Source organism: Pelophylax lessonae (assembly GCF_965119305.1).
Source record: "Pelophylax lessonae genome assembly, chromosome: 9".
Lineage (NCBI taxonomy): Eukaryota > Metazoa > Chordata > Amphibia > Anura > Ranidae > Pelophylax > Pelophylax lessonae.
Window position 1 is genome coordinate 19,163,829 of NC_138776.1, and position 14,143 is coordinate 19,177,971.

At 45.7% G+C, this 14,143-nt stretch overlaps 1 protein-coding gene across 1 annotated transcript in view; it reads right to left on the reverse strand.

Moving 5' to 3' along the window:
* The window catches only part of SFRP5 (secreted frizzled related protein 5), a 140,490-nt gene extending 128,879 nt beyond the window's left edge, over positions 1-11,611 (reverse strand). The window contains exon 1 of the mRNA XM_082267483.1: positions 10,669-11,611. Within this exon, the coding sequence (XP_082123609.1) occupies positions 10,669-11,185 (517 nt within the window). The 5' untranslated portion in view covers positions 11,186-11,611. The remainder of the gene's footprint in view (positions 1-10,668) is intronic.
* Positions 11,612-14,143: the final 2,532 nt, after the last annotated feature.

The window sequence follows — 14,143 nt, forward strand, 5'->3', positions numbered from 1 at the left end:
GCCTTAAAATTTTGCTTTTTTTTATGTTCATCTCTCTACAGCACTGAAGTTTATTTCTCTAATTCATCCTATATTTTGTGTCCACTTTCAGGGCTCTTTCACACGAGCATTCCCTTTTTTTGCACATTCCCATGTGTTGTGTTTTAGGGCGAATTTACACACACCCTCAATCAAATCATAGAGCAGCCGGAGCGATTCAGCGATCTGGTCACTCTGCATTTCCGGCTGGCTAGGGGGCAGTATGGTGCTCTAATTCATCACTCCAGCTGCTCTGAGTTGCCGGCTGGCTAGGGGGCAGTATGGTGTATGATTCAGTGCTCTAGCTGCACTGATTTGCCAGTTGGCTAGGGGGCACTATGGAGCTTGATTCATCACTTCGGCTGTTCTGAGTTTCCAGCTGGCTAGGGGGCAGTGTGGTGTACGATTCAGCGCTCTGGCTGCACTGAATTGCTGGCTGGCTAGGGGGCAGTGTGGTGTATGATTCAGTGCTCTGGCTGCTCTGAGTTCCTGGTTGGCTAGGGGGCAGTGTGGTGTGCAGTTCATCTTTCCGGCTGCTCTGAGTTGCCAGTTGGCTAGGGGGGGAGTATGGTGTATGGTTCATCACTGTGGTTTCTCTGATTTGCCGGCTGGCTAGGGGAAGTCTGGTGTAGGGTTTATCCCTCCGGCTGCTCTGAGTTGCCGGCTGGCTAGGGGAAGTTTGGTGTATGGTTTATCCCTCCGGCTGCTCTGAGTTGCCGGCTGGCTTGGGGAAGTCTGGTGTAGGGTTTATCCCTCCGGCTGCTCTGAGTTGCCGGCTGGCTAGGGGAAGTCTGGTGTAGGGTTTATCCCTCCGGCTGCTCTGAGTTGCCAGCTGGCTAGGGGAAGTCTGGTGTAGGGTTTATCCCTTCGGCTGCCCTGAGTTGCCGGCTGGTTAGGGGAAGTCTGGGGTAGGGTTTATCCCTTCGGCTGCCCTGAGTTGCTGGCTGGCTTGGGGAAGTCTGGTGTAGGGTTTATCCCTTCGGCTGCCCTGAGTTGCCGGCTGGTTAGAGGAAGTCTGGTGTAGGGTTTATCCCTTCCTCTGCTCTGAGTTGCCAGCTGGCTAGGGGAAGTCTGGTGTAGGGTTTATCCCTTCGGCTGCCCTGAGTTGCCGGCTGGCTAGGGGAAGTCTGGTGTATGGTTTATCCCTCCCGCTGCTCTGAGTTGCCAGCTGGCTAGGGGGCAGTGTGGTGCTTGATTCATCACTCCGGCTACTCTGAGTTACTGGTTGACTAAGGGGCAGTGTGGTACTTAATTCATCACTCCGGCTGCTCTAAGTTGCCGACTCGCTAGGGGGCAGTGTGGTGCATGATTTAGCACACCGTACCCTTTTTTTTGTTTTGTCTTTTGTTCCAAGCTTTAATTAACATTTCATTCGCAGTGCGATTCAGGCTGGTGTGCTGCGATAAAATGCAGCTTGTCTGCATTTTATCGCAGCACGCTGCAGCCCAGTGCTAGGCTGCGTTGCAGTGTGAATAGGACAAATAGGAAACAATTGTTTCCTGTGTGTCTCTGCGGTGACAGACGTTTTACCATGCAGTGAGACGCCTGTCACTGTATATAGTGCGATACGGCAGCTTATAAATTAAAATGGGCGTCCCAATGCTTGAAAATTATGCAAAAAATACTGCAGGCCTGATTTTTAAATTTGCACCAAACCACACAGAATTGCTGTACCATATGCTTTGACAATTGCCAGATGCATGGAGGAGCCATTAAAGTGTATTAAACCCCAAACCAAAAATGTTGTTTATTGCAGCTTATCAATCATTAGATGTGGGGGCTGCATTCGTTTTCTTTTTTAGGCTTTTTTCCCCTCTGTTTTCACCTAGTGATCTGGCCATTAAAGTGGAGTTCCACCCAAAAGTGGAACCTCCGCTTATCTGATTACTCCCCCCCCCCCCCCCTGAAAGGTGCCAAATGTGACACCAGAGGTACCCTGTCCCCACTTCCGTCAGACCTCGCCGCGGCAAGGTACGTCACGACTCCCCTCCTCCTTCCCTCCGCTACCAGGCCAGTAAGAGAGCGCAGCGCGCTTGGCGCATGCGCAGTAGGGAACCGTCTGTAAAGGTGCAAGGCTTCACCGCCGGGTTCCCTTATCGCCAATGGCGGCAGCCGCACCTGACAGCCAATGGAAACATTGGCGGCGGTGCCGACAGGTAAGTGTCCTATTAAAAGTCAGTAGCTACAGTATGTGTACAGTATGTGTAGCTGCTGACTTTTAATTTTTGAAGGGGGCGGAACTCCACTTTAACACACTTCCTGTATTAGAGCGCCCCCGCTCTGGATGAAGGAGCACAGGGAGCACCTTTGGACAGCAGCATTGTGAGTCTTGGGGGGGGGGGGTGGGGCTGTTAAATGGACTAGCAGATTTAGATACACAAACAAATTGAAGTCAAACTCCAGCTTACGTTTTATCATCAGTTACAGTCACAGTTTTTGTTCCTTTGGGGAAAAAGATTTGACATCAATAAATACAAGCTGGTCATTGTAAGCACCCCTGTCAGTGGTAAATGGTTTGTCTCATCACTTTAACTTCCACATCTGCAGGAGAGCTGTTTGTTGTTTTTGAAAAACAACAGACGTACTGCATAGTTGCCAACATTTGAAAAAAATTTCCAGGGACACTTTGCAGCACAGCTATCAATTACTTACCACACCCACTTCCCTGAAGCTCCGCCCACTCTGCATAATTACTCTCCGCCTACTTATCAGATTATAGGGTCTACTTCATAAAGAGAGAATTACAGGAATTTGAAAAGGGAATTGAAAACTTGAGTCCAAAGTAGCAGAGTTGGAATAATTCTCCTATTCAGCTGCACTACTTCTGCCTAAAGTTTAAAATTCTCATCACAATTCCCTGCAATTCTAAAGTGTCAGCTTGTCGGAAGGTGCTCTGCCTCCCCCTGCTGGCGGATTTCGGAAAATGCACCATGCTGTCACCCTACCTCCGGTGACACGTTAAATTTGCAACAGGCGGGAAGAGTGAGCGGGCACAGAGAGAGAGACAACCTGCTGCCAGAACTACAACACCTAGCTGGGGTGAGAGCGACACTGTGTGGAACAAAATTAAAAAAAAAAAAAAAAAAAAATTTTTATGATATACATTGTCCCTGATTAACAGGGACAATGTAAATTACCCGGGACAGGCTCCTATTTGCCGGGATTGTCCCGGGAAAAACGGGACAGTTGGCAGGTATGCGTACTGGTGGGATCCCCAGATGAAAATAGAAGAAAGGAAACCTTAATAAAGAAAATGAAGGCAGCCGTCACATTGAATGATTGGTAAGCTGCAATGTAATAAATGTTTGCTTTTGGGTTTAACACTACTTTAACTTCTTGCCCACCGCCCGCCGCAGATATACTGAGGCAGGCTGGCTCGGCTGCGAGAAAAGACGTATTGGTACGTCGGTACGCAGGAGCGTGCACGCGTGCCGCCTGAGGCGCGCATGCATGCCCCCATTAGGCAGCAGGGAAGCCAATCCAGGGGGCTGGTGGCTGTGATTGATGCTGGGCACCCGCGATCACTTCCCGCGGAGAGAGAAGTACGGTCTGCTGTTGTAAACACAGTTGACCGTTCTTCTCTCTGGAATGAACACAGAGCTCCTGTGATCCTTCTATATAGGATCATAGGTCTCTATGATCATTTCACAAGCCCCTCCCCCCACAGTTAGAAAGCACACCATAGGCTCACGCTTAACCCTTTGATCACCTCTGGGTTAACCCCTGCCCTGCCAGTGTCATTATTACAGTAACAGTGCATATTTATAGCTCTGATTACTGTAGTAATGTCACTGGTCCCCCCAAAAGTGTCAGAAATGTCAGTTAGGGGTCCAATCTGTCCACCGCAATGTCGCAGTCCCGCCATTACTAGTAAAAAAAAATAATAAAAATGATATAAATCTTTCCCGTAGTTAGTAGACGCGATAACTTTTGCGCAAACCAATCAAAATACGCTTATTACGATTTTTTTTTACCAAAAATATGTAGCAGACAACAAATTGGCCTAAAATCTTAAAAAATGTTGATTTTAAATTTTTTTTTAGGGGGGGGGGGGGGATGTTATATAGCAAAATCACAGATCGCCGCCATTACTAGTAAAAAAAAAAAAAAAGTAATAAAAATAACATAAATCTTTCCCGTAGTTAGTAGACGCAATACCTTTTGCGCAAACCAATCAAAATACGCTTATTATGATTTGTTTTACCAAAAATATGTAGCAGAAAACAAATTGGCCTAGAATGTTAAAAAATGTTGATTTTTAATTTTTTTTTGAGGGGGGGGGGGGGAATGTTATATAGCAAAATCGTAGATCGCCGCCATTACTAGTAAAAAAAAAAAAAATAAATAATAAAAATAACATAAATCTTTCCCGTAGTTAGTAGAAGCAATAACTTTTGCGCAAACCAATCAAAATACGCTTATTACGATTTTTTTTTTACCAAACATATGTAGCAGACAACAAATTGGCCTAAAATGTTAAAAAATTTAGATTTTTTATTTTTTTTTTGGGGGGGGGGGGGGATGTTATATTGCAAAATCGCAGATCGCCGCCATTACTAGTAAAAAAAAAATATTAATAATAAAGATGACATAAATCTTTCCCGTAGTTAGTAGACGCGATAACTTTTGCGCAAACCAATCAAAATACGCTTATTATGATTTTTTTTTACCAAAAATATGTAGCAGAAAACAAATTGGCCTAAAATGTTAAAAAATTTTGATTTTTAATTTTTTTTTTTTTTTGAGAATGTTTATACAGCAGAAAGTGAAATATATATATATATATATATATACAGTATATATATATATATATATATATATATTTTTTTTTTTTTGTTTCAGAATTGTTTATAGCGAAAAAAAAAAAAAATCGCACAGGTGATCAAATACCACCAAAAGAAAGCTCTGTTTATGGGGAAAATAGGACATAAATTTTATTTGGGCACAGCGTCGCACGACCGCGCAATTGTCCGTTAAATTAACGCAGTGCCGAATCACAAAATATGGCCTGGTCATTAAGGGGGCAAATCCTTCCGGTCCAGAAGTGGTTAATGAGACTTCACTTTTCTGAGGTCTTCACGATGAAATGCGATCCTCTCGGTTCTTTTCTGCTTTCCTAGTTTTCTGCGGAATGTGATAAAAACATTGTTCATATTTAAAGTATTCCCCCCCCCCCTCCATTGAAGTTCTTTATAAATTCTTTGTATATTCTGTTCACACGCGGCTCCGGGGAGCTGTCTACGCTCTTATCTGCGCGAAGAATAATGTTGGCTCTGGAATGCGGCCGTTTTATTTTTCAACGATTAAAATGTTGGAGCCGCATAAGAGTGGCCCCGTCACATCAGGTTTCCTCTTCTTCTAAGGTGGAACGCGGTTTTCTATTTCTATTACGGAACCCCTGGACTGAGCCATTCGTCTTATGACCGAGCGGAAGTCGGAGTAGATCTTCTTCTTCATGGTTATAAAGATACAACTTGTACTTTTACTGAATCTCAGAAGTTTTAAAGCAAAGTGCCTATGAAGAAAAGTCCCTTAATTACCGAATATCATTATTATGTTCCATGCACTTTGCAAATTGCCTGCTATCTGACCTGCTATTGGCTGCTGCAAGTCATTTTATAAAATCAAGGCTGGCCATTTCTGAATGAACGTTCTGATATCGTGATACGGCGCGTATGATCATGATTGATAAGGGCAATTGCAAGCGACCTATAATGGAAAGCGGTGCCGTGCCTGTGATGCAAGCTACGTCCAGCAGTCATAGAGTTAGCTGTTAACATTCCTTTAGCTGTAGACACGTTGATTAGATAGGAGAGCTCAGCAGTTACTACAAGTCTGGACGGATGCGACGGCTGCGAAGATCTGCCTGTCTATGACCAACTTAATAATGTGAAACCCCCTATTATAATATATAATATAGTGACATATTTTACCCAGTATATAGTTAACCTAAATAGAGATACTTGATTTTTGTACAGTTACTTAATGCCCTCCAAATCAAGGGGGGGGGGCAATTGGAAAAAAAATGTCCACCTTGCATTGGTGGCCAGTGGAAAGAATGCCCCCTTATAGTGGTAGTCAGTGGAAAAAAATGTTGCTCTCACATTGGTGGTCAGTGGAAAAAATGTTGCCTTTACAGTGGTGGTCAGTAGAAAGAATGTTGCCCTTACATTGTTAGTCAGTGGAAAGAATGTCCTCCTTACAGTGGTGGTCAGTGGAAAGAATGCCCCCCCCCCCTTACATTGGTAGTGAGTGGAAAAAATGCCCCCCTTACAGTGGTGGTCAGTGGAAAGAATGCCCCCCCCCCTTACAGTGCTGGTCAGTGGAAAGGATGTCCTTACAATTGTGGTCAGTGGAAAAAATGCCCCCCTTACATTGGTGGCCAGTGGAAGGAATGTCTCCCTTACATTGGTGGCTAGTTGAAAGAATGTCCCCCTTACATTGGTGGCCAGTGGAAAGAATTTCCCCCTTACCTTGATGGCTAGTGGAAAGAATGTCCCCCTTACATCGGCGGCCAGTGGAAAGAATGTCCCCCTTACATTGGTGGCCAGTGGAAAGAATGTCCCCCTTACCTTGATGACTAGTGGAAAGAATGCCCCCCTTACATTGGTGGCCAGAAGAAAGAATGCCCACTTACATTGGTGGCCAGAGGAAAGAATGCCCACTTACATTGGTGGCCAGAGGAAAGAATGCCCACTTACATCGGTGGCCTGATAAAAGAATGCCCCCTTACATAGGTGGCCTGATAAAAGAATGCCCCCTTACATTGGTACCCAGAGGAAGGAATATCCCGCTTACATTAGTGGCCAGAGGAAAGAATGTCCCCCTTACCTTAATGACTAGTGGAAAGAATGCCCCCCTTACATTGGTGGCCAGTGGAAAGAATGCCCCCCTTACTTTGGTGGCAATAGGAAAGAATTCCCCATTTACATTGGTGGCCAGAGGAAAGAATGTCCACTTACATTGGTGGCCAGAGGAAAGAATGCCCACTTACATTGGTGGCCTGATAAAAGAATGCCCCCTTACATTGGTGGCCTGATAAAAGAATGCCCCCTTACATTGGTGGCCTGATAAAAGAATGCCCCCTTACATTGGTACCCAGAGGAAGGAATACCCCGCTTACATTGGTGGCCAGAGGAAAGTATGTCCCCATTACAGATAGCTAAAAAGGTCATTGATGGTTTGCAGCTGGCTTTGTCAGGTGTGGTTGGCCCTGGACCTATACAGTCACCATCAGACGGGAGGTAAATTAGCCACAACTCAAGGAACCCCCATAGACACCTCTGGAGGAACGTTGGTTGACAAAGGCTGCTCTAGACCATGGTGCAGTGTTCTGCAGCACCAATAAATGAGAAAGCATGACGTTCAGCACCCAACGTCAAATATTCTAGACAAGCATTATCCATTTTAGGAACCCTTACAATGACCAGAACCAACTCATTAGGATGGATCAATGACAAAACTGGCCCTTCAATTGGTGGTCATTGGGAAGAATGACCCCTTTAAAGTGGTGGTCGTCCCTATATAACATGTTTAACTTTGTAAAATGATTCAGACCCTGGTTAGAGACTTAGATAGTGATATATAACTGTATCTTTCTATACTGTATCTCTTAGATTGTAAGCTCTAACGAGCAGGGCCCTCTGATTCCTAATGTATTAAAGTGTATCGTATTTGTACTGTCTACCCTCAAGTTGTAAAGTGCAAAATAGTTATAGGCAAAGGAGCTCACGTCTGTCCCTTAGTCTGTTTCGACCTGGCTTGGTATATTCTATACCATCCTTTTTTAACCTTTTACCCCTGAGGAACACTTAAAACAATCTTCAGGTCCTATAGAACCCTTACTAAATATTTTTTCACTGGGGACAATGACAAAAATTGCACTTACATTGGTGATCAATAGAAAGATTGCAACAGTTGTGGTCAGAATGCCACCATTACAGACAGCCTAAAAGACCAAGGTGCCATGCTACTGGCTTTGCCACACAGCCTTGGACCTGGAGCTATGCAGTCATCATCAGATGAGAGATCAATCAGCCACAGCTCAAGGAACCCCTTGACACCCTTGGAGGAACCTTGGTTGAGGCAGGCTGGTCTAGACAATGGTCCGCTGTGATGCAGCCCTAATAATTTAGATAATTTAGGGTTTAGCACCTCCATTAAACTTGTTTAACTTTGAAAAGTTATTTATACCTTCCTTAGAGAATTATATTTTTAAATATAATTGAATCTTTCTATATCTACATCCAGAGAGCAGAGAGGATACACATGCTAATTGAACAAAATAGTTATAAGCAAAGGGGCAAAGGTCCGTCCCTTATTCTGTTCCAACCTGGCTTGGTATATTCTAGACCAGGGGTCCTCAATCTACGGCCCTCCAGCTGTTGCTGAACTACACGTCCCATGAGGCATTGTAAAAATCTGACAATCACAGACATGACTAGGCATGATGGGAATTGTAGTTCCTAAACAACTGGAGGGCCATAGTTTGAAAAGCCCTGTTCCAGACCAACCCATTTAACGTTTTCAGGAACCCCTAAAATTACCAGAACCAACTCATTAGGGTGGTCAATGGCAAAAATGGCACTTAGATTGGTGGTCATTGGGAAATTCGCCCCCTAAAAATGGAGGTTGTCCCCATAAAACATGTTTAACTTTAATCAATGATTTATATCTTAGTTAGAGAATTAGATTATTAGATATAACTGTACCTTTATATTTCTGTTACGTGTTTGAGAGAGCAGAGAAGATACAGACACTAAACTGCACAAAACAGATAGATGCAAATGGTAAAGGGTACATCTTTTATTCTGTTTTGACCTGGATTTATACATTTTAGAAGAGCCTTTCTTATTCTTTCTAAGTCCTAAAATTACCAAAAGCAATTTATTAGGATGGGTTAATGGCGAAAGTGTCCCTTACATTGATGGTCAGTGGGAAGAATGTCCCTTACATTGGTGATCAGTGGGAAGAATGTCCCTTACATTGGTGATCAGTGGGAAGAATGTTCCTTACATTGGTGGTCAGTGGGAAGAATGCTCCTTACATTGGTGGTCAGTGGGAAGAATGTCCCTTACATTGGTGGTCAGTGGGAAGAATGTTCCTTACATTGGTGGTCAGTGAGAAGAATGCTCCTTACATTGGTGATCAGTGGGAAGAATGCTCCTTACATTGATGGTCAGTGGGAAGAATGCTCCTTACATTGGTGGTCAGTGGGAAGAATGTCCCTTACATTGGTGGTCAGTGGGAAGAATGCTCCTTACATTGGTGATCAGTAGAAAGAATGCTCCTTACATTGATGGTCAGTGGGAAGAATGCTCCTTACATTGGTGGTCAGTGGGAAGAATGCTCCTTACATTGGTGATCAGTGGGAAGAATGCCCCTTACAATAGTGGTCAGTGGGAAGAATGCTCCTTACATTGGTGATCAGTGGGAATAATGCTCCTTACATTGGTGGTCAGTGGGAAGAATGCCCCTTACATTGGGGGTCAGTGGGAAGAATGCCCCTTACATTGGGGGTCAGTGGGAAGAATGCCGCTTATATTGGGGGTCAGTGGGAAGAATGCCCCTTACATTGGCGGTCAGTGGGAAGAATGTTCTTTACATAGGTGATCAGTGGGAAGAATGCTCCTTACAATAGTGGTCAGTGGGAAGAATGCTCCTTACATTGGTGGTCAGTGGGAAGAATGTTCCTTACATTGGTGATCAGTGGGAAGAATGCTCTTTACATTGGAGGTCAGTGGGAAATATGTCCCTTACATTGGTGGTCAGTGGGAAGAATGCTCCTTACATTGGAGGTCAGTGGGAAATATGTCCCTTACATTGGTGGTCAGTGGGAAGAATGTTCCTTACATTGGTGATCAGTGGGAAGAATGCCCCTTACAATAGTGGTCAGTGGAAAGAATGTCCCTTACATTGGGGGTCAGTGGGAAGAATGCCCCTTACATTGGGGGTCAGTGGGAAGAATGCCCCTTACATTGGGGGTCAGTGGGAAGAATGCCCCTTACATTGGTGATCAGTGGGAACAATGCTCCTTAAATTTGTGGTCATTGGGAAGAATCTAAAAAGATCATTTAGGTCAGTGGTTACCAATCCAAAGGGTGACTATTTCTAATTTATAAAGGAACCCCTAGCATCCTCTGGAGGAACCCTAGGAATTCATGGGACCCTGTCTGAGAAAGTCTGACCTAGACGGTTCTTTCAAAAATACAAAAATGCAAAAAGTAGACCCTTCCCTAGTTTTTATCACAAAATCAATACCTAAATTGTAATAATTTAAGACCAAACAACTTTTCTTATAGAAAACCTGCTAAAGATATGTATACGGCTTACAGCAGGAAAATGAATAAGCTATTGTGCTGCTGACTAGATCCCAACCAGTTTACAATGGGGTTGCTTTATTAATTGCAACTAGACTTTGCACTCTACAAGTGCAGTTTCTCCCAGAGCTTAGTAAATGAGGGGAAGCTCTGCTGACTTCCATCATCCAATGATTTTTTTCTTTGCATGTGATTGAGTATTCCTTGTAAAGTGAAGCGTCCTCCTCATTTACTAAGCTCTGGAGCAACTTGCAAAGTGCACATTCTATTTGCCTTTAGTAAATCTACCCCAATGCATATCTGTCAAGCATTCTGTAGGCAGAAGAGTTACCTGGTGGCTGAGTGACTTGCTTGCTGCCAAACTGCACGGCGATGCACAGGTCATTATCGATGGGGAACTTATTACAGTTCAGCATCTCCGGCCAAGGAAAACCGTAGGACTCCATCACCGGGGCGCAGCTGTCACGCACCACCTCGCACAGCGATCGGCACGGGTAAATGGGCCTCTCCAAACAAATGGGCGCGAAGAGCGAGCACAGGAAGAGCTGCGTGTCTCTGTGGCACCTCTTGGCTAGCAGCGGTACCCAACTGCTGGCTTGCTGCTTCACCTCGGGCATGGTCTCGTGGTCGAGCAAATTGGGCAGCCTCATTTTCTTGTAGCCGACGTTGTGGCAGAGGCTGAGGTCTTGGGGAATGTCCACGCACTGGCTCTGTTTGGTGTAAAAGCGTCCGTTCTGGAAATTGTCGGACTGCCAGCTGTAGTAGTCGTATTCTTCGGCCGAGCTCCAGAGAACGAACCCAAATAGTAAAGAGTTCACGCAAGCCACAATATTCCACTGGAACTGCATGACTGCACCGACGCCGGCTGTAGGACCCTCAGATGAGATTCATGAATGGGGCTTCCGGGGTGGCTTCTACTTTTTTTGTTAAAAATTGAGTGAAGAAATGGGTCCAAAAATGGTGAAATCTTGATCCTCTTTCAATGGGTAAAAGTGCGACTCAGAAACTTTCTATTTTTCCCTGGTTCCCCCTGGTTGTGTCACTCTCCTTTTCACTCTCCCCAGGTCTTCTGCAGCTGCAAGTACAGACAGCTGGAGCTTATATGCTGCACAAGAAGTGAATTAAAAGTCTATGCTTGTTTGCTTCCAAACTCCTTACCCAGTCCAGGGAATCTTAGCACCACCCACCTCTAATCTTTTAAGTGAGCCCTGAAGGATTAGCCAGCAGCCTGTCTACAGTGGCCAAGCCTCCGCCTGCTGCTTGGACGAAGGAGCCGGATTCTGGGGATGTGACAATCCCCAAAGTTTTCCTTCTGTTCACTCAGGCAGTCTTGTGTAACAAAAGGCTTACATGTTCCAGAGACTTTCACCTACAAGCGTGCTCCTCCATGGGCTGCTGTGGATGGCATGCCGTGCAGAGTCTGTATTATGTATACTGGGGGTATACACTCAAATTCAAGGAGGGGCGCTCAGTTTTCTTCCGACGCGGGTCCAAATATCGTGTTTTTGCTATGACTCAGATTTTAGTATCTATGTAGTCACTTTGGAGTTTTTGTTACTAAAGCTAAAGCCCCGTACACACGTACCGAATGTCGGCCGAACGATCGGCCGTCTTTTGTCCGGTGCTGTCCTGTCGGCTGAAAACTGCAAAAGACTGCACATGAATTTTGTCGGCCAACAACAGCCGACTGCAGAAGTGATGTCATGTGATGGTTAACTTTCCGTGTGTTTTTTCTTTTCTGAGCATGCCCAGTCTTGCTAATCGGCTGTTTGTCGGCCGAATTCTGTACTGACTGGCGAACAATCGGCCATTCTGGTGTTGGCCAACAAAAATTTTAATGCCTGCACACCCGATTCTGTTCGGCCGAAAAGTCGGAGTCGGTTGTCGGAAGCATCATATTAACAAGCCGACAATCGGCCGATCGTTCGGAGGCCGAATATTTACGGCCGACAATCGCTACGTGTGTACGGGGCTTAAGAGAGGGCAAAATTGGTCGCACTTCTGCAGAGAAACCAATCAGCTTCTAACCTCAGCTTGTTCGATTAAGTTTTAGCAATAAAACCTGGAAGTTGATTGGTTTCTCTGCAGAAGTGTGACTGATTTTGCCCTTTTTAGCTTTAGTGAATAAACCCCTTTATGTCTACCAAAATATAAGAAATGTACGATTTCCACAGCATTTCAGTAATATTTGTCAGTTTTTCAGAATGCCCCTTAAATCAGGTGTCACCATCAGAGTCCCCCCTTACATCAGAGTCCCCCCTTACATCAGGTGTCCCCCCTTACATCAGTTGTCCCCATCAGAGTCCCCTCTTACATCAGGTGTCCCCATAACAAACAGTGCTCCCTTATATCAGTTGTCTCCATCACAGTCCCCCCTTACATCAGGTGTCACCATCAGAGTCCCCCCTTACATCAGAGTCCCCCCTTACATCAGGTGTCCCCCCTTACATCAGTTGTCCCCATCAGAGTCCCCTCTTACATCAGGTGTCCCCATAACAAACAGTGCTCCCTTATATCAGTTGTCTCCATCACAGTCCCCCCTTACATCAGGTGTCCCCATCAGAGTGCCACCCATGCATCAGGTATCCCCATCAGAGACCTCCCTTACATCAGGTGTCCCCACCAGAGTGCCACCCTTGCATCAGGTATCCCCATCAGAGACCCCCTTACATCAGGTGTCCCCATTACAGTGCCCCTTTACATCAGAGGTTCCCTTTACATCAGGTGTCCCCATCACAGTGCTCTCTTATGACAGGTGTCCCCATCAGAGTTCCCCCTTGCATCAGGTGTCTGCATCAGAGTCTCCCCTTACACCAGGTGTCCCCAATACAGTTCCCCTTTACAGCAGGTGCCCCATCACAGTCCTCCCTTACATCAGTTGTCCCCCATCAGAGTGTCCCCTTGCATCAGGTGTTCCCATCAGAGTCCCCCTTTACATTGGGTGTCCCTATTACAGTGCCTCTTTACATCAGACTGCCCCTTTAAATCAGGTGTCCCCATCAGAGTCTCCTCTTACATCAGGTGTTCCCATTACAGTTCCCCTTTATATCAGAGTGCCCCCTTACATCAAGTGTCCCCATCGGAGTGCACCCTTTCATCAGGTGTCCCCATCAGCGTACCCCCTTACATCAGGTGTCCCCATCAGAGTGCCCCCTTACATGAGATGTCCCCATCAGATTGCTCCCTTACATCAGGTGTCTCTATCACAGTCCCCCCCTCACACCAGGTGCCCCCATAACTGTGCTCCCTTATATCAGATGTCTCCATCACAATCCCCCTCACATCAGATGTCCCCTTTAGAGTGCCCCCTTACATCAGGTGTCCCTATCACAGTCCCCCCTTACACCAGGTGTCCCCATAACAGTGCTCCCTTATATCAGGTGTCTCCATCACAGTCCCCCCCTCACACCAGGTGCCCCCATAACTGTGCTCCCTTATATCAGATGTCTCCATCACAATCCCCCTCACATCAGATGTCCCCTTTAGAGTGCCCCCTTACATCAGGTGTCCCTATCACAGTCCCCCCTTACACCAGGTGTCCCCATAACAGTGCTCCCTTATATCAGGTGTCTCCATCACAGTCCCCCCTTACATCAGGTGTCCCCATCAGAGTGCCTCCTTGCATCAGGTATCCCCATCAGAGACCCCCCTTACATCAGGTGTCCATTAAAGTCCCCCCTTACATCAGGTGTCCCCATTACAGTGCCCCTTTACATCAGAGGTTCCCCATACACCAGGTGTCCCCATCAGAGTTCCCCCTTACATCAGGTGTCACCACCACAGTGCTCCCTTATGACTGGTGTCCC